General features: G+C 45.4%; 1 protein-coding gene across 2 annotated transcripts; it reads right to left on the bottom strand.

Moving 5' to 3' along the window:
• Positions 1-4,979: 4,979 nt before the first annotated feature.
• slc25a5 (solute carrier family 25 member 5) lies at positions 4,980-17,813 on the bottom strand. 2 transcript variants are annotated; one of them, XM_062963973.1, is made up of 4 exons: positions 17,567-17,813; positions 11,004-11,490; positions 9,478-9,618; positions 4,980-5,356 (listed from the first exon to the last, which is right to left on the bottom strand). In XM_062963973.1, exons 1-4 carry the CDS (start codon positions 17,675-17,677, stop codon positions 5,199-5,201), a joined length of 897 nt encoding a protein of 298 aa, XP_062820043.1. In that variant the 5' UTR covers positions 17,678-17,813; the 3' UTR covers positions 4,980-5,198. The 2 variants fall into 2 exon arrangements, with proteins under 2 accessions (XP_062820043.1, XP_062820042.1); XM_062963972.1 differs by lacking the exon at positions 17,567-17,813 and adding an exon at positions 17,352-17,544.
• Between the last annotated feature and the right edge of the window lie 1,840 nt (positions 17,814-19,653).

The raw sequence follows: 19,653 nt of genomic DNA, 5'->3' as shown, positions 1-19,653 counted from the left end.
GTGATGATTAGTAAGGTATCAGTTTCCTTAAACGAATATATTGTCAGGGGATGATGGGGTGCAGAGTGGATTCCAAAATTCATCATCCCGGTCTCACCTCCTTCTCCAGACTGTATTCCCATGCGGAGAATCAGCACTGGTCAAGAAATACTCTAGCAGGCGAAGTCCAACTGTTGATTAACTTTATTTACATGTCTATTTACAGTTTGCATTTCTCGGCTTCAGAGCATAGCATTCATAGTCCATCTATTGTTGGCGATGGTGACAATTAAACTCTTTCCAAAAGCTGAATCACCTAGATGGGCTGTTGAAGCTTATCCGGATGCCGGGTGAGGATTCAATGCAACGTTCGGGAGTTGTAGTTTGTCAGCCTCGTCTGCTAAAAAGTGCTGTCGCCAAACTGCAGCTCCCTGGCTTCTGTCGCATTGAGAGGTGCCAATTTTAAATACAAAAGGCAGCCTGTATATGTAGTTTTATATATATATAAAACTACCCTCCTATAAGGGAGTAAAGCAAGGTTGTGTTCTTGCTCCCACTTTGTTTAATACTTATATGAACTCTCTGGTGAACTCACTCTCAGAAATAAACCCTCACCCCCCTAAACTGGATGGGAGAGAAATATCAGTTTTACTTTATGCAGACGATGCCGTACTTTTATCACTAACATGTGTTGGGCTGAGGCGGTTTCTAAAAACGTTAAAATGTGTACTGTCACACTGAACAGCTAGCAATTAATTATGATAAATCAAAAGTGCTAGTTTTTACTCTGAAAAGATGTTCACACCGCTGGCAAACTGTATATGTAATATGTGGTTGTTGTTACTGTTTTCATTAGTTAAGTTGTTTGGGTTGTGGTTCTGTTTACTATTTTGGCCTGAATATCAGTTTAAGATATAACAACAACAGCTTTCAGACAGACAGTTTAATGAAGTTTTACGAATACCGTATTTAACTGAGTGTATGCAGATAGACGGTTCCGGACTTTAATGAAGTCTTACGAATACCGTATTTAATTGAGCGTAGGGATTTCATCCCGAGCCACTTTTGGAAGGAAGGCCAGGTCTAAATCGAGATAAATAAATAACGACAAACCTGTCGAAATGCATATGTGATCTTACTTCCTGATAAGGGCATCGTTGTAACCAATGGGATCCTTGTGTTGCAACGTCTGTGCCGTTCGTTTGCAAAACGTTGCAAATCTGGCCGTGAGTCATGGCTGCGATGGCGCAAGAGTGTGTTGCGACAAAGCGTTGAAAACCAAAATATAACTCCCAGCACCCCACAGTATTGAGCCGCGTCAAACTACAACTCCCAGCACCCTATACCACCGAGCTCTGACAGTCAAACTACAACTCCCACCATCCCATTCAACCTTGGGCCATGCCAAACTATAACTCCCAGCACTCTATACCACTGAGCTCTGATAGTCAAATTACAACTTCCACGATTCAATGGAATGCTGGTAGTTGAAGTTTGATGTGGAATCGTGGAAGTTGTAGTCTGACTGCAACGAGTGAAATGAATTAAAAAAGGAACGGTCGCCATTTGGTTGGCTGATTTTCGGCGCTTGGCTGCAGGGCCTGGCCAGGCCCTGCAGCCAAGCGCCGAAAATCAGCCAACCAAATGGCGACCGTTCCTTTTTTAATTCATTTCACTCCAGCCAGGCCCTGCAGCCAAGCGCCGAAAATCAGCCAACCAAATGGCTACCGTTCCTTTTTTAATTCATTTCACTCCAGCCAGGCCCTGCAGCCAAGCGCCGAAAATCAGCCAACCAAATGGCGACCGTTCCTTTTTTAATTCATTTCACTCCAGCCAGGCCCTGCAGCCAAGCGCCGAAAATCAGCCAACCAAATGGCGACCGTTCCTTTTTTAATTCATTTCACTCCAGCCAGGCCCTGCAGCCAAGCGCCGAAAATCAGCCAACCAAATGGCGACCGTTCCTTTTTAAATTCATTTCACTCCAGCCAGGCCCTGCAGCCAAGCGCCGAAAATCAGCCAACCAAATGGCGACCGTTCCTTTTTTAATTCATTTCACTCCAGCCAGGCCCTGCAGCCAAGCGCCGAAAATCAGCCAACCAAATGGCGACCGTTCCTTTTTTAATTCATTTCACTCCAGCCAGGCCCTGCAGCCAAGCGCCGAAAATCAGCCAACCAAATGGCGACCGTTCCTTTTTTAATTCATTTCACTCCAGCCAGGCCCTGCAGCCAAGCGCCGAAAATCAGCCAACCAAATGGCGACCGTTCCTTTTTTAATTCATTTCACTCCAGCCAGGCCCTGCAGCCAAGCGCCGAAAATCAGCCAACCAAATGGCGACCGTTCCTTTTTTAATTCATTTCACTCCAGCCAGGCCCTGCAGCCAAGCGCCGAAAATCAGCCAACCAAATGGCGACCGTTCCTTTTTTAATTCATTTCACTCCAGCCAGGCCCTGCAGCCAAGCGCCGAAAATCAGCCAACCAAATGGCGACCGTTCCTTTTTTAATTCATTTCACTCCAGCCAGGCCCTGCAGCCAAGCGCTGAAAATCAGCCAACCAAAGTGCTACCGTTCCTTTTTTAATTCATTTACTCCAGCCAGGCCCTGCAGCCAAGCGCCGAAAATCAGCCAACCAAATGGCGACCGTTCCTTTTTTAATTCATTTCACTCCAGCCAGGCCCTGCAGCCAAGCGCCGAAAATCAGCCAACCAAATGGCGACCGTTTCTTTTTTAATTCATTTCACTAGTTGGAAATATGACCGACTTCACAGGTTGGCTGTGAGGATGTGTGCAATGCTGGGAAGTGTATCATGTTCGGTGTCCAAGCCGAGTGTCAAAGCGCAAGGCATGTCACGCCTGCGTGAACTTGGCACCGCATGTGCTGAACATGGTCTGGATTTTCTCCCTTCCCCGCCTTCGCCTGGGCTTCGGTCCAAACTCCAGAAGGAAAGCAAGTGGTGAACTTGCAGGACTGGAAATTCCAATCCCGGCGGCTTCCTTTCCATGCCGTTGTGGCGACACATGACGGGAGGAGGAATGTGCACGGGAGGCGTCAGCACATGGAGGGAGATCGTTGGAGAGATCGGAGCACGTTATGCAACACGGAAGAGTTATGGGCCTATTTCAACCTCTAGCAAGGAGAGGAACACGGGCCTCTTATGTTCAACCTCTCTATGCAGCAGGCACGGGAAAACCACTATGTCATAGACATGTGCATTTGTATGGAATTACTCACCGTTCCTATTCGTACCATTTGTATTGGACTTTTTCCATCCACTGCTTATGAATGGGCTTTTCCATCCAAGGTCCAAAAAAAAAACAGATTTTTTGGGCAGGTCCTGCGAGCCAGGCCTTTTGAGCCATTGAACAGCCTGTGAGCATCAAGTGCCTGGCGCTTGGCTGTAGGCCCTGCCAGCCAGGCCCTGCAGCCAAGTGCCGAAAATCAGCCAACCAAATGGCTACCGTTGCTTTTTTAATTCATTTCACAAGTTGCAGGAAGGGAGAAGGCCCGGCACGGTCTCCTTTGGGAGCGAATCCAGACCATGTTCAGCACATGCGGTGCCAAGTTCACGCAGGCATGACATGCCTTGCGCTTTGATACTGAACATGATACACTTCCCAGCATTGCACACATCCTCACAGCCAACCTGTGAAGTCGGTCGTATTTCCAACGGAAGTCTATCCACTGTAGGCCCTGCAGCCAGGCCCTGCAGCCAAGCGCCGAAAATCAGCCAACCAAATGGCTACCGTTGCTTTTTTAATTCATTTCACAAGTCAGATCACAACTTCCACGATTCCACGTCAAACTTCAACTACCAGCATTCCATAGAATCGTGGAAGTTGTAGTTTGACTGTCATAGCTCAGTGGTATAGGGTGCTGGGAGTTATAGTTTGGCATGGCCCAAGGTTGAATGGGATGGTGGGAATTGTAATTTGGCTGTCAGAGCTCGGAGGTATAGGGTGCTGGGAGTTGTAGTTTGACATGGCTCAATACTGTGGGGTGCTGGGAGTTAGAGTTTGGCACGGCTCAAGGTTGTATGGGATGGTGGGAGTTGTAGTTTGACCGTCAGGGCTCAGTGGTATAGGGTGCTGGGAGTTGTAGTTTGGCATGGCCCAAGGTTGTATGGGATGGTGGGAGTTGTAGTTTGACCGTCAGGGCTCAGTGGTATAGGGTGCTGGGAGTTGTAGTTTGGCATGGCCCAAGGTTGTATGGGATGGTGGGAATTGTAATTTGGCTGTCAGAGCTCGGAGGTATAGGGTGCTGGGAGTTGTAGTTTGACATGGCTCAATACTGTGGGGTGCTGGGAGTTAGAGTTTGGCATGGCCCAAGGTTGCATGGGATGATGGGAGTTGTAGTTTGACCGTCAGGGCTCAGTGGTATAGGGTGCTGGGAGTTGTAGTTTGACGTGGCTCAATACTGTGGGGTGCTGGGAGTTAGAGTTTGGCATGGCCCAAGGTTGTATGGGATGGTGGGAGTTGTAGTTTGACCGTCAGGGCTCAGTGGTATAGGGTGCTGGGAGTTGTAGTTTGGCATGGCCCAAGGTTGTATGGGATGGTGGGAATTGTAATTTGGCTGTCAGAGCTCGGAGGTATAGGGTGCTGGGAGTTGTAGTTTGACGTGGCTCAATACTGTGGGGTGCTGGGAGTTAGAGTTTGGCATGGCCCAAGGTTGTATGGGATGGTGGGAGTTGTAGTTTGACCGTCAGGGCTCAGTGGTATAGGGTGCTGGGAGTTGTAGTTTGGCATGGCCCAAGGTTGTATGGGATGGTGGGAGTTGTAGTTTGACCGTCAGGGCTCAGTGGTATAGGGTGCTGGGAGTTGTAGTGTGACGTGGCTCAATACTGTGGGGTGCTGGGAGTTAGAGTTTGGCATGGCCCAAGGTTGCATGGGATGGTGGGAGTTGTAGTTTGAGGTGGCCGAGGTGTGTCCATGCCTGCTTCCAGAAGAGCCACTTTGGCAAAGCAGGAGTGGGCTTCCTATCACAGAAGGGAATCCGAGGCAGGGCGAGAGTTTTCAAAACTTTATTGGTATTTCTCTCAAACTTATTTTGCCAGGGAGTGACTGAGTAAAAATGAAGTTTGAGTCCCATCGCATGGCCAGGGAATGACTCGAGAGGCGGGTGGGGGGCAAGCGGAACAACGGTGGTCCCTCGGCCAACCAGCGGAAACTGATAAATAGTTTTGACGCAGTCCAAGAGAGCAGGGACACGGGCACGGCTGGGCGCTTATGTGTACTTCTTGATCTCGTCGTACAAGACCAGGACGAAGGCGCCGCCCATGCCGCGCAGCACGTTGGACCAGGCGCCCTTGAAGAAGGCCTTGCCGCCCTCGTCCCGGGCGATCTTCCGCCAGCAGTCGATGGTGCCCGAGTACATGATGTCGGCTGGAAGAGAAAGAAAGCGGAGCCTGAACACCCGGGAAACTGAGGCAGGCGCTCCGTGGAGCAAAGGGAGGAACCGGGAGAGAGACTGATCGAAGCCTCCGTTCCGTACCAAAACACCCAACGTATATTGGGATAAAAGTAAAATAAAACTTTTTCCCTGACATTGAGTCCAGTCATGTCCAACTCTGGGGGTTAGTGCTCATCTCCAGAGCCGGCGTTGTCCATAGACACCTTCTAGGTCATGTGGCCGGCATGACTGCATAATAATAAGGTAAAGGTTTCCCCTGACATTAAGTCCAGTCATGTCCGACTCTGGGGGTTGGTGCTCATCTCCGTTTCTAAGCTGAAGAGCCGGCGCTGTCCGTAGACACCTCCTAGGTCATGTGGCCGGCATGACTGCATAATAATAATATTATAATAATAATAATAATATTAAGGTAAAGGTTTCCCCTGACATTAAGTCTAGTCATGTCCGACTCTGGGGGTTGTTGTTCATCTCCATTTCTAAGCCAAAGAGCCGGTGCTGTCCGTAAACACCTCCTAAGTCATGTGGCCACTGGCATGACTGCATGATAATAAGGTAAAGTAAAGGTAAACGTTTCCTCTGACGTTAAGTCCAGTTGTGACCAACTCTGGGGGTTGGTGCTCATCTCCATTTCTAAGAGCCAGCATTGTCCATAGACATCTCCAGGTCATGTGGCCGGCATGACTGCATGGAGCGCCGTTACCTTCCCACCAGAGCAGTACCTATTGCTCTACTCACATTGGCATGTTTTCAAACTGCTAGGTTGGCAGAAGCTGGGGCTAACAGCAGGCGCTCATTCCGCTCCCGGGATTTGAACCTGGGACCTTTCGGTCCGCAAGTTCAGCAGCTCAGCGCTTTAACACACTTTAACATACTTATGGCTTGGAAAATATTTTTTAAAACCCAAAGTGCAAACCTTGAATTTTGCCATTTTATAAAAGGGACATTATTTTATTGTGTAGATATATAATGGAGACGGTCAGCATTCACAAAACCGAATTGGATCGGAAAGATCACCAAAGCGGGGATGGTTTTGCCCAGCATTTCTCAGTTTCTCCGATGCAAGGGACTGGCCTTTCGCTGCCGAACGGCCCGGGGATTTGTGTCCCTGAGCTAAGCCTTGTTCTTTCCTGTGGGCCGGCAGCCAAGGCCTCCCAGGTTGGCCTGGGTCCAGCGCCGATTGAGGCCACCCGTCCTTTCACGACACAGAAGCACATAAGTCTCCCGTCCTGCAGCCAAAGAGCTCCCTCTCCATAGACTCCCTCGGCACACTTTGCACAGCAAAAGAAGCTTGGAAATACTAAATATTCCAAAGGCCAAAATTCCTGTTCATTGCCCAAGTTGTGAATGCCTATGGCAACCCTCATATCTGTCTCCGTGGGAAGCTTAGCTGCATCCAGAATGTTATGAATACAAGACGTGCTCCACTTTGGAGACATCAGGACTGAACTGGAATCCAAATCGGGATCTTTCCAAAAAAATCTAGAAAAAAATGTTTGCATGCCTAACAAAGCCATCATAATTACAATTATACTCCTCGACCTTTTGTACTAGTCGCGCTTTTCTTGATCTTCTATAATCAGGGCACTGGACAAAACAACAAAACTACAGGCCCCCCAACCTTGAAATTTGACAACACAACCCATCATCCACGCCTCTAGGTTGATACAACAAAAAAAGAAAAGAAAAATAAAGTCCTAATTAGAGGGAGAGCCATAATTGTTTTTATCCAATTGCTGCCAGTTAGAAGGCTAAGCTCCGCCCACTTGGTCTCCTAGCAACCCACTAAAAAAATAAAAATAACAAACACTAAAAAATTAATACAATAAAATACGATCATAACAGAAAATAACTAAAAATAATACAAGAAAATAATAAAATATAATAAAAAGATAACTTACGATAAAATTTATTTTAAAAAAACAAGTAACATCAATTAAAAAATCCACAACAATTTTTAACCAATACCACCACCACTTTGCCACAGCAACGCATGGCCGGGCACAGCTAGTTACTTGATATTAATTCAGGGCTCCTCTCTACCCAATGTGATCTTAAATGAATCTATTGCACTTGATTTAAAATTTATAACTCATAATGTGCACCTTGCGTATCCGCTATTGCAACCTCATTGTTTTTAATTCGATGTTTGTGTTTTTTCGGCTGCTGTGTATATATTATTACTGGTTTTTATTATTGTTCTTTGATGTTTCGTATTTTATTTTATCATTGTTTTGTATCTGATTTTGCTGTAAGCCGCCCCAAGTGATGGAGATCGAGGCGGGATATAAATAAACTTATTATTATTATTTATTATTCTTATTATTTATTATTCTTATTTCCCTTTGCCGAAGGTATCCGAACAGGGGCTCAAAGGTTAATATTTAAATATTATACCTGGTGCATGTTATTGTTTATTGATGTATTTTACATTGTTATTGTTTTGTATCTGATATTTCTGCCCCGAGTCTCCTCCGGTAGCAGGATACAAACTAACTTATTATTATTATTATTATTATTATATTAATTATTATTATTATTATTGTGTTGGTGGTATTACATACAATCCTACTGTTACTTGAAATCATCCCATCCAATGATAAAATTTTCCATTATATTGTGCGGATCCCAAAGAAAATTCCATACTCGCAGTAAGAATTAACAAAGAGTCAGCAAAGTATCATAGGAATACTTAAATTCACAAACACTGATATGTATATAAACTTTTTAAAACTGAAATCTAAAAACTTTTGATGGAGTTATAGCCACTGTTGGTTCCTTTTTGTTTGGAAAAACAAAAAAGTAAAAGATTTGCAACATAAGAGAGGAATGTAAAGTGTGTTTCATGTGAAGCTACAATTGTGAGTACTTATATCAGATTTATAACTACACTAGTCTCTCACTTATCCAACGTTCTGGATTATCCAACGCATTTTTGTAGTCAATGTTTTCAATACATCGTGATATTTTGGTGATAAATTTGTAAATACAGTAAACGCAGTAATGCTATGTAGTAATTACTGTATTTACGAATTTAGCACCAAAATATCATGATGTATTGACTACAAAATGGCTTGGATTATCCAGAGGCTTGGATAAGCAAGACTCTACTGTACTAATACAAATATATAAGTATCCCTCAAGTAACTAGCTACATAATAATACAACTATATAAGTATCCACCAAGTAACTATTTATGTACTAATACAAATATGTGAGTATCCACCAAATAACTAGTTACATAATAATATAAATATATAAGTATCCCTCAAGTAACTATTTATAAAATAATACAGTAGAGTCTCACTTATCCAAGACTCGCTTATCCGACGTTGTGGATTATCCAAGCCATTTTTGTAGTCAATGTTTTCAATACATTTTGGTGCTAAATTCGTAAATACAGTAATTACTACATAGCATTACTGTGTATTGAACTACTTTTTCGGTCAAATTTGTTGTCTGACATGATGTTTTGGTGTTTAATTTGTAAAATCATAACCTAATTTGATGTTTAATAGGCTTCTCCTTAATCTCTCCTTATTATCCAACATATTCACTTATCCAACGTTCTGCCGGCCCGTTTATGTTGGATAAGCGAGACTCTACTGTATTATTATTTGCCTTAACTACCATCAATTCCTCAATACTTTATTTCCCATACCACCATACTTCGCCACAGCAACACGTGGCCGGGCACAGCTAGTTCAATGTAAGTTTATATTTTATACCTGTTTATTGACCATTTACTAAGGCATATTGTTGCACTTGTCGGTATTTATTAGTCTGGATTGCAGCCGCATCCACCATTGCAGACTTTGCACAGGGCTGGACTAAATGACCTCCGCGATCCCGTTCTGAACGGATGAACTATGCAGAGCCAGATGGGCAAATTCTCGTCTGGTTCTGCTCCCAAAGGATTTTGCAATGCCTCCCATACTCATGATAAAGCTATTGCTTGGAGGATGATGGAGTTGTCATTAAGACCAAGCTCCGATGTCAAGCTATAGGGATGGGACTCCGTGGATGTTGCAAACAAGGCAAAGAGTGTGTTAATAGGGAGAATAATTGCGTATTTTGGGAACGGCGAGATACGTACCACCTTTGCGCCCCGACTGCATCATCATGCGCCGCCGCACCGTATCAAAGGGGTAAGAGGTCAGACCCGCGACGGCCGTCACGGTCTGCGCAATCATCCAGCTGATCAAAATGTGGGTGTTCTTTGGGTCGGGAAGCATTCCTGCAAACGCAACCGGGAAGAAGATGTCAAGAGTTATTTTGCAGCGCAGCAGTCGTTGGATGGAATCAGTGGAAGGCAGAACGAAGTGACACCCAGAGACGTTGGTAAAACTATATACAAAGTTTTACTACAAGCAGTAATGATCAAGACAAACACACTTGCAGACGAACACAGGACTTGACTCTCACTCTAGGCAGACAGCACTCAACTCAGAACAGAACAGATGCAATCAATAATGCAGACACTTGTGTCTGGATACTCCCCAGTTCCAGCCACACATCAAGGTCATCACAGCTTCTCAGTAATTAACTCTTTCTAGACTATAAGTACACTCTGGATCAGGGGTCCCCAAACTAAGGCCCAGGGGCCGGATGCGGCCCTCCAAGGTCATTTTCCTGGCCCCGCCCTCAGTTTTATAATATAATATATTGTATATACATATAATATTGATAATAATATTATAATGTAATACAATATAATACTAATAATAATACCATATAATAATATTAATTATATATTCTATATTACATATAATATTACTAATAATATTACAGTATAGTGGTATAGTTCAATAAAGTAATATATAATGCTAATATTGTGCTTAACACTGTATCCTGCTTGTTGATTTTAATGATTGTTTTTATTGATGTTGATGTTTTTACTGGGATAATGGTTTTATTGCTTTGTTACTGTTTTGTTTGTTTTATCGGGCCTGGCCCCATGTAAGCCGCCCCGAGTCCCTTCGGGGAGATGGGGCGGGGTATAAAAATAAAGTTATTATTATTACTATGCTAATAATATAATATATTGTATGTACATATAATTTGTAAGCCCTTTGGGGTGAGAAGGGTGTGATACAAATTTAGTAAATAAATGCAATAAATAATTAATAAATAAATACATTTTAGACTTAGGCTCGCCCAAAGTCTGAAATGACTTGAAGGCACACAACAACAACAACAACAACCCTAATTAACTTGAGTATCTCATTGGCCAGAAGCAGGACCACACTTCCCATTGAAATCCTGATAAATGTATGTTGGTTAAAATTATTTTTATTTTTAAATATTGTCTTGTTTTGTCATTGTTGTTATTGTTTTTGCACTACAAATAAGACATGTGCAGTGTGCATCGGAATTTGTATTTTTTTTTTCCAAATGATAATCCGGCCCCTCAACAGTCTGAAGGATTGTGGACCGGCCCTCGGCTTAAAAAGTTTGAGGACCCTTGCTCTGGGTGATGCAATCAGTATGCCATACAGGCAAGACACAAATTTCATTTAAACACTACCAATACACAAATCCCACATTCACAGAAGAGTCACGCACGGGACTTTGGAACCGTGGAAACGGGAACACGGATACGACACTCGACGGAACGTGTACCTTTGGCGGTATCGTAGATGCCGAAGTAGGCCGCTCTGTAGATGATGATGCCCTGGACGGAGACGTTGAAGCCCTGGTAGAGGCCGCGCAGGCCGTCCGACCGGAAGATCTTGACCAGGCAGTCGCCCAGGCCCTTGAACTCCCGCTCCATCCCGGCCTTGCCCACGTCGGCCGCCAGGCGCGTCCGGGCGAAGTCGAGCGGGTAGACGAAGCAGAGCGAGGTGGCCCCGGCGGCCCCCCCGGAGGCCAGGTTGCCGGCGAAGTAGCGCCAGAACTGGGTCCGCTTGTCCACGCCGCCCAGGAAGATCTGCTTGTATTTGTCCTTGAAGGCAAAGTTGAGGGCCTGGGTGGGGAAGTACCGGATGACGTTGGCCAGGTTGCCGCGCCAGAAGGAGAGGAAGCCCTGCTCCTTGGGGATCCGCACCACGCAGTCCATGATGCCCTTGTACTGCTTCTCCGCCGTGATCTGCATGCTGGCGTGCTGGACCTGGCCGAAAGGGAATACGGGGTTCACGTGGGGGTAAACAAGGCAGTGCAACAAAGAGTTAACCATGCCTCCCCTTCCACCCAACTGCCACTGCCCTGAGCTTGGAAGAAGAGAGGAGACCAAGTCCAGAAAAACTTGAAAACCTTCTCTCCACCCCAACTGCCACTGCCCTGATCTTGGAGCGGGAGAAGAAGTGTCCGAATTCAGAAAGACACGAGAGGCCTTCTCTCCACCCCAACTGCCACTGCCCTGACCTCGGAAGGAGAGAAGAGACCAAGTCCAAAAAGACATGAAAACCTCTCCATTCCAACTGCCACTGCCCTGACTTTGGAGGGAGAGAAGAGACCAAGTCCAGAAAGATATGAAAACCTTCTCTCCACTCCAACTGCCACTGCCCTGACTTTGGAGGAAGAGAAGAGAGCAAGTCCAGAAAGACATGAAAACCTCTCCATCCCAACTGCCACTGCCCTGATCCTGGAAGGAGAGAAGAGACCAAGTCCAGAAAGACATGAAAACCTCTCCATCCCAACTGCCACTGCCCTGACTTTGGAGGGAGAGAAGAGACCAAGTCCAGAAAGACATGAAAACCTCTCCATCCCAACTGCCACTGCCCTGATCTTGGAAGGAGAGAAGAGACCAAGTCCAGAAAGACATGAAAACCTCTCCATCCCAACTGCCACTGCCCTGACTTTGGAGGGAGAGAAGAGACCAAGTCCAGAAAGACATGAAAACCTCTCCATCCCAACTGCCACTGCCCTGATCTTGGAAGGAGAGAAGAGACCAAGTCCAGAAAGACATGAAAACCTCTCCATCCCAACTGCCACTGCCCTGACTTTGGAGGGAGAGAAGAGACCAAGTCCAGAAAGATATGAAAACCCCTCCATCCCAACTGCCACTGCCCTGACTTTGGAAGGAGAGAAGAGACATTAGAGGCTTTCTCTCCATCCCAACTGCCACTGCCCTTATCTTGTTTTCTTTTCTCCCTCCGGTGTCAGTTGGGATGGAGAGCAGGCTCTCATTTCTTTCTGGTCTCGGTCTCTTCTTCTCTTCCTCCAAGTCCAGAAAGACATGAAAACCTTATCTCCACCCCAACTGCCACTGCCCTGACTTTGGAGGGAGAGAAGAGACCAAGTCCAGAAAGACATGAGAGGCCTTCCTTCCACCCCAACTGCCATTGCCCTGATCTTGGCCTCTTCTTCTCTCCCTCCAGTGCCAGGGCAGTGGCAGTTGGGATGGAGAGAAGGCTTTCATTTCTTCCTGGACTTGGTCTATTCTTCTCTCCCTCCAAGTCCAGAACGAAATGAAAGCCTTCTCTCCATCTAACTGCCACTGCCCTGACGCTGGAGGGAGAGAAGAGTCCAAGTTCAGAAAGATGAGAGATATTCTCTTCGTCTTAACTGCCACTGCCCTGACGCTGGAGGGAGAGAAGAGTCCAAGTTCAGAAAGATGAGAGATATTCTCTTCGTCTTAACTGCCACTGCCCTGACGCTGGAGGGAGAGAAGGAGTCCAAGACCATCCAGAAAGACGCGAGAGGCCTTTTCCCCATCCCAACTGCCATTGCCTTGACATTGGAGGGAGAGTAGAAAAAGAAGGCACAACTACACTGTGCTTGGGCGCAAAGACAGATGGAAGAACTCCATGCAAAGTGCTACTGAGTTTAGAAGAAGAGGCAGGCACAGTCCCGTTATGCCTAGAAGTGAATGTGAGGCCCTCCCTTCATCCCAACTGCCACTGCCCTAACCTTGGAACAAAATAAGCCTATGCGTAGGCCCAGAAGCAAATGAGAAGCCCTTCCTTCACCCCGCCTTCCTCTGCCCTGACCTCCGAGAGGCTGGACGTTAATCCTCCCCGCTACTGTCCTTCCCTCTCCTTGTGTCTCCTCTTATTTAGAGTCTAAGCCCGAGGACAGGGAATTACACTATGGGGAAAAAAAAAAATGTCCTGTTCCTGGTTTGAAAGTGTTATTGCCTGCTTAATTGTGTGGTCCTGATTTGGAAAGTAGTTGTTCCACTCCAGAAACAACTGCTTCAAACTGAGTTGAACCGAAAAACTAGAGAAAATATGCCATAAAAAAGAAGTCTTACTTTCCCCATGGTTTTATGACAGAACCAATTGGGAAATGACACTGAGAACCCAGAGCGAATATTCTGTAAACTGTTTTGGGATCATAAGTACATTTAACTATTTCTATAACCATGTAAATATGTAAGTCTCCATCAAGTAATAACATAATAATATACATATATAAGTATCCCATCAAATAACTATGTAATAATACAAATATGTAATTATCCACCAAGTAACTATTTCTGTACAGTAGAGTCTCACTTATCCAAGCTAAACGGGCCGGCAGAATGTTGGATAAGCAAATATCTTGGATGATAAGGAGGGATTAAGGAAAAGCCTATTAAACATCAAATTATGATTTTACAAATTAAGCACCAAAACATCATGTTAGACAACAAATTTGACAGAAAAAGTAGTTCATTACACATTAATGCTATGTAGTAATTACTGCATTTACGAATTTAGCACCAAAATATCACGATGTATTGAAAACATTGACTACAAAAATGCGTTGGATAATCCAGAGGCTTGGATAAGCGAGTCTTGGATAAGTGAGACTCTACTGTACTAATACAAATATATAAGTATCCACCAAGTAACTATTTATATAATAATACAGTAGAGTCTCACTTATCCAAGCCTCGCTTATCCAAGCCTCTGGATTATCCAAGCCATTTTTGTAGTCAATGTATTATCCAACATATTCACTTATCCAACGTTCTGCTGGCCCGTTTAGCTTGGATAAGTGAGACTCTACTGTAGATAAATATCCATCAAGTAACTAGTTACATAGTAATATAAATATATAAGTATCTACCAAGTAACTATTTATGTACTAATACAAATATGTAAGTATCCACCAAGTAACTAGTTACATAATAATATAAAATGGATAAGTATCCATCAAGAGAAAGGAATTCCAAGGAGCGATTCTCAAATCACAGCAAAATCTTTGAAGTTGTGCCTTGAGGACACCATGTCCCTAACCAACGGGCCTACGTTTCCGGTTCTTCCTTTTTTTCTTCCCGGCTCTACCGGAAGGAGACTGAGAACCCTCCCCTTGTTCTTTGCGGGTTTTTCGGCCTATAGAAGCGAGGCCTAGTTCTCAGAATCTGCCTTTCCGTATCCGCTCACATGGGAAGCCAGGCTTTGTCCTGGGAAGCCTTGCCTCTCATTTGAGGATAAACTGCTCCTTTCCTTCTCCATTCTTGGCTATTTAAAAAATACACCCAGAAAATGCTGGAAAAACATGTTCCAAGCCTGTCTCCTAAGCAGGCGGATTTCTGGACGAGAGCCAGGCAATGCTTGTCACCCAGCCGGTGAGAACAGCTTCCCGGCAAGGTGACCTCTCTCCAAAGAGATTGTGTCCAGATCAAGGCTTGGATGGAGCCCAGGTTTAGGGACTACAGCTCCCAGCATCCCAAACAGTATAGATAATGCTGTGATAGTCTCCAAAGCCTGGTTTGCATCCGGATCAACTGCCGACACGTCCCTCCTTGGCAGACAATGGGGCAAAAGCCATGCGGCCTTCCAGAGCCAGCATTCCTCTCCGTCTAGCCGTGCCAGTGAAGGCGGATGCCATATAAATATAATATTACATTTTGTTTTTATTTGCTTTGCTTTAAGTTGTTGCCTCGAGTCCCCATCCCCTATATTGATGCACCGATATTCCATTTTGTTTGTATTTGCTTTAATGGTAAGGTCCTTATCCTCCTCGAGTCCTCACCTTTCAATCGTTCCGATCCAGGCTCAAAACATGGATTTTCAAACAAGCCTTTGACCTCAAAGTAGGCAGAAATGGGCCCATACGAAATCGACACTTTAGATGTGAATGAATGGCAGCTACTTTTATCTACTGATGTGTTTTTAAAATTGGGCCATTTTGATTTCTTTTATATGTGTTGACAGTGGCTGTTGTTATAATTTTTATACTTGTGTACCGTTTTATGTCATTTAGAGCCAATCCAATAAGCCTTTATTGGCATATACAACAAGGCAGTGTAAAATGTGCTATATATTATACAATAAAAAAACTTCACATTTGTCATACATTCAGTTTGCAGACTTCATTCAGAAACCGTGACTGTTTTATGTTGTATGATGCACTTTGGAGTGCTTTCGTAAGATGCCCTTAGTCCCTTTGGGGAGATGGCAGCAGGATATAAATACAAGTTTATCATTATTATTACTATATGGGGAGCAAGGCAGGATATAAATAGTTAAGAATAATAATATTTAAAATAATATTTGTAATACAGTAGCCTCACTTATCCAAGCTTTGCTTATCCAAGCTTCTGGATTATCCAACACATTTTTGTAGTCAATGTTTTCAATATATCATGATATTTTGGTGCTAAATTCGTAAATACAGTAATTACAACATAACATTACTGCGGATTGAACTACTTTTTCTGTCAAATTTGTTGTACAACATGTTTTGGTGCTTTATTTGTAAAATCATAATCTAATTTGATGCTTAATAGGCTTTTTCTTAATCCCTCCTTATTATCCAAGATATTCGCTTATCCAAGCTTGTGCCGGCCCGTTTAGCTTGGATAAGTGAGACTCTACTGTATGTAAAATAATATTTATAATAATAATTAATAATTTGAGCTGTTATGAGCCTCCTCGTGGAGAGAAAAGCGGTGCATAAATAATAATTTATATAAAACAATATTTATAATAAGAATTAATAATTTGAGCTGTTATGAGAGGAAAGCGTAAATAATTTATATTCCACTTCTCTCTCCAGGCGGGAGACTCAACGAGACTCAAATTACTCACGGTGCTAATTGCTTCAAACCTAACCTCGACTGGTTGGAGGGATGGTGGGAATTCTAGTCCAAAAAGCACCCCGAAGTCATGCCAACTGGAGAGCTCTTTCCTGCTGGGGATGATCCTGAAGAGAGTGAAGTTTTTCCCCATCCCATTGGCCAGGCCAGGCCTGATCCGCAGGCCACGGCCTCCTCCTGGCCAAGGGCACGGCTTTGGCCGCCATTCTTCCCTTCTCCACCCAAGGTCATCCGATGGGGAGTTTCCAGGAAGGCGAGAACGTGGGGAAGCAACCCAAAAAGACCCTCTTCTAGGGGGATTCTTCTTTTGCAAGAGGGGGAAAGCGTGGAGACCCACAGCAAGGAGAGGCCTTGTCTTTCCAGTCCCAGGCCTGGACTGGAGCCACCAAGGCTGGGGTCAAGAGAAGAAGGAGATGAAGGAGAAGAAGGGCAACGAGGAGGCCAGGAGAGCATCTCCTTGGGCTTTGCAATGTCCACCACTGAGAGGACCTTCTGTCTCCTTGGGGCGACCTTGGGGCGACCTTTAGGCAGGGAAAGAAGGCCTCTCTTCCTTGGCTTGTGGAACAAAAGGCGAGACACAGAGAGAGAGAGAGAGAGAGAGAGAGATCTAGAGAATGCGCCCTTGGACGCACCCAATGCGCTTTTACGCACGAGATGCGCCAAGGCAGGAAAGCAAGGAAATCAAAGCGAGGCCCCCCCACTTTGGCACCCATTGGCACCCCATTTCCTAGGCATGGGTCCCCCCAAGCCCTGGGGTGGGTCAAGGAGCCTTTTCCTCCCCTGGAGCAGGAGCTTGACCCTCTCGATGGGAGAGGGAAAGAGATCCAGGGAATGCGCCTTTGGAGGCTCCCAATGCGCCTTTACGCACGAGATGCGCCAAGGCAGGAAAGCCAAGGAATCCAAGCAAGGCCCCCCCCCCCACTTTGGCACCCATTGGCACCCCATTTCCTAGGCATGGGTCCCCCCAAGCCTTGGGATGGGTCGAGGAGCCTTTTCCTCACCTGGAGCAGGAGCTTGACCCTCTCGATGGGAGAGGGAAAGAGATCCGGGGAATGCGCCTTTGGAGGCTCCCAATGCGCCTTTACGCACGAGATGCGCCAAGGCAGGAAAGCAAGGAAATCCAAGCAAGGCCCCCCCCCCCCCCCACTTTGGCACCCCATTTCCTAGGCATGGGTCCCCCCAAGCCTTGGGATGGGTCGAGGAGCCTTTTCCTCACCTGGAGCAGGAGCTTGATCCTCTCGATGGGAGCCACCGCCGTCTTGGAGATGGCCGCCGCGACGCCTCCGGCCAGGAAGTCCTTCATGAAGGAGATGAGCTGGTCAGTCATGGCTGGAGCTGGGCGTGCAGACAAGGAGGAGGAGAAAGAAGACAAGGCCCTCGAAGGCAGGCAGGCAAGCAAGCGGGCAGCGGGATGGGAAGCAGGAGGGACGAGGCTGCCGGCTCACTGAGAGCGAGGCGCTGAAATGGCCGGTTCTTATACCTCGCCTCCTTTGACGCACAGCCGCTTCCCTTCCCCTGATAGGCTCCCGCAGGAGGAGGGACCCGGAGAGGAGGCCCGGGAGAGACCTCATGGGACATCCAGCCCAACCCCACTCTGCCAAGAAGCAGGGAAATCTCATTCCAAGCACCCCCGACAGACCACACCTGGAATCACACTGGGTCCCATTCTGGGCCCCGCAGTTGAAGGGAGATGTTGACAAGCTGGAAAGCGTCCAGAGGAGGGCGACTCAAAGGATGAAGGGTCTGGAGAACAAGAATCCCTATGAGGAGCGGCTTAAAGAGCTGGGCATGTTTAGCCTGCAGAAGAGAAGGCTGAGAGGAGACATGATGAGGGCCAGGTACAAATACGTGAAGGGAAGTCATAGGGAGGAGGGAGGGAGCTTGTTTTCTGCTGTCCTGGAGACTAGGACACAAGGGAACAAGGGCTTCAAACTACAGGAAAGGAAGGAGATTCCGTCTGGACATCAGGAAGAACTTCCTCACTGTGAGGGCTGTTCACCAGTGGAACTCTCTCCCCGGGGCCGTGGTGGAGGCTCCTTCTTTGGAGGCTTTTAAGCAGAGGCTGGATGGCCATCTGTCGGGGGTGCTTTGAATGCGATTTCCTGCTTCTTAGCGGGGGGTTGGACTAGATGGCCCTTGAGGTCTCTTCCAACTCTACTATTCTATGATTCTATGATTCTATGGTCATCCAGCCTCTGCTTCAAAGCCTCCAAAGAAGGAGCTCCAACACACTCCCTCCGGGGCAGAGAGAGAGTTCCACTGCTGAACAGCTCTCTCACACTATGAGTAAGTTCTTAATAATAATAATAATAATAATAATAATAATAATAATAATAATAATAAAACTTTATTTATACCCCGCCACCATCTCCCCAATGGGGACTCGGGGCGGCTTACATGGGGCCATGCCCAAGACAATACAATAAACCATAACATAATACAATTAAATAATACATTACATAAAATAAACAGTATAACATAAGATCAAAACAGCAATATAACACGAGCGGGCCGCATGAATACTACATTTAAAAACTAGATTAAAAAAATTAAAACTCTGGGTGAGAAAGGGATCAGAATAAAACCTCGAGGGACGGGACATCAGATAGTGAACCAGTCTAGAGGATAAATATCGGGGGGGAGTAGCATAGAACATTTACTCTCCGAAAGCACACCGGAAGAGCCAAGTTCTTCCTCATGTTCAAGTGGAATCTCCTTTCTTTCCTGTAGTTTGAAGCCATTGTTCCATTGCATCCTAGTCTCCAGGGCAGCAGAAATCAAGCCTCCTCCCTAGGACTTCCCTTCACCTATTCAAAAAGGTCTGCTACTACAGTAGAGTCTCATTTATCCAACGTAAACGGGCCAGCAAAATGTTGGATAAGCAAATATGTTGGGTAATAAGGAGAGATTAAGGAAAAGCCTATTAAACATCAAATTAGGTTATGATTTTACAAATTAAGCACCAAACCATCAGGTTATACAACAAATTTCACAGAAAAAGTAGTTCAATACACAGTAATGCTATATAGTAATTGCTGTATTTACGAATTTAGCACCAAAATATCATGATGCATTGAAAACATTGACTACAAAAATGCGTTGGATAATCCAGAACGTTGGATAAGCGAGTGTTGCATAAGTGAGACTCTACTGTATTAACTATTAGGTTGAACTATCTGCCCATCCAACTACAGGTCTTTTCTGCCACTACAATTTTGCACTTTATTGAGAAACTACCTCCCCCATTTGATATACTTTGCACTTTGGCCCAGATCCTTGTTTTACTCTTCTGCTTTTAATATT

The sequence above is a fragment of the Anolis carolinensis genome, unplaced genomic scaffold (assembly GCF_035594765.1).
Source record: "Anolis carolinensis isolate JA03-04 unplaced genomic scaffold, rAnoCar3.1.pri scaffold_12, whole genome shotgun sequence".
Lineage (NCBI taxonomy): Eukaryota > Metazoa > Chordata > Lepidosauria > Squamata > Dactyloidae > Anolis > Anolis carolinensis.
This window is presented reverse-complemented; position numbering and strand designations above follow the sequence as displayed.

Excerpts from the sequence above, each read along its gene's own strand:
- slc25a5 (XM_062963972.1), bottom strand. The coding sequence starts at position 17,510 with ATGGGGTGCCAAAGTGGGGGGGGGGGGGGGCCTTGCTTGGATTTCCTT. Across the intron at positions 9,619-11,003 it reads CATCTACGATACCGCCAAAG|GAATGCTTCCCGACCCAAAG; the intron begins GTACACGTTCCG and ends TTGCGTTTGCAG. Across the intron at positions 5,357-9,477 it reads GCAGTCGGGGCGCAAAGGTG|CCGACATCATGTACTCGGGC; the intron begins GTACGTATCTCG and ends TTTCTCTTCCAG.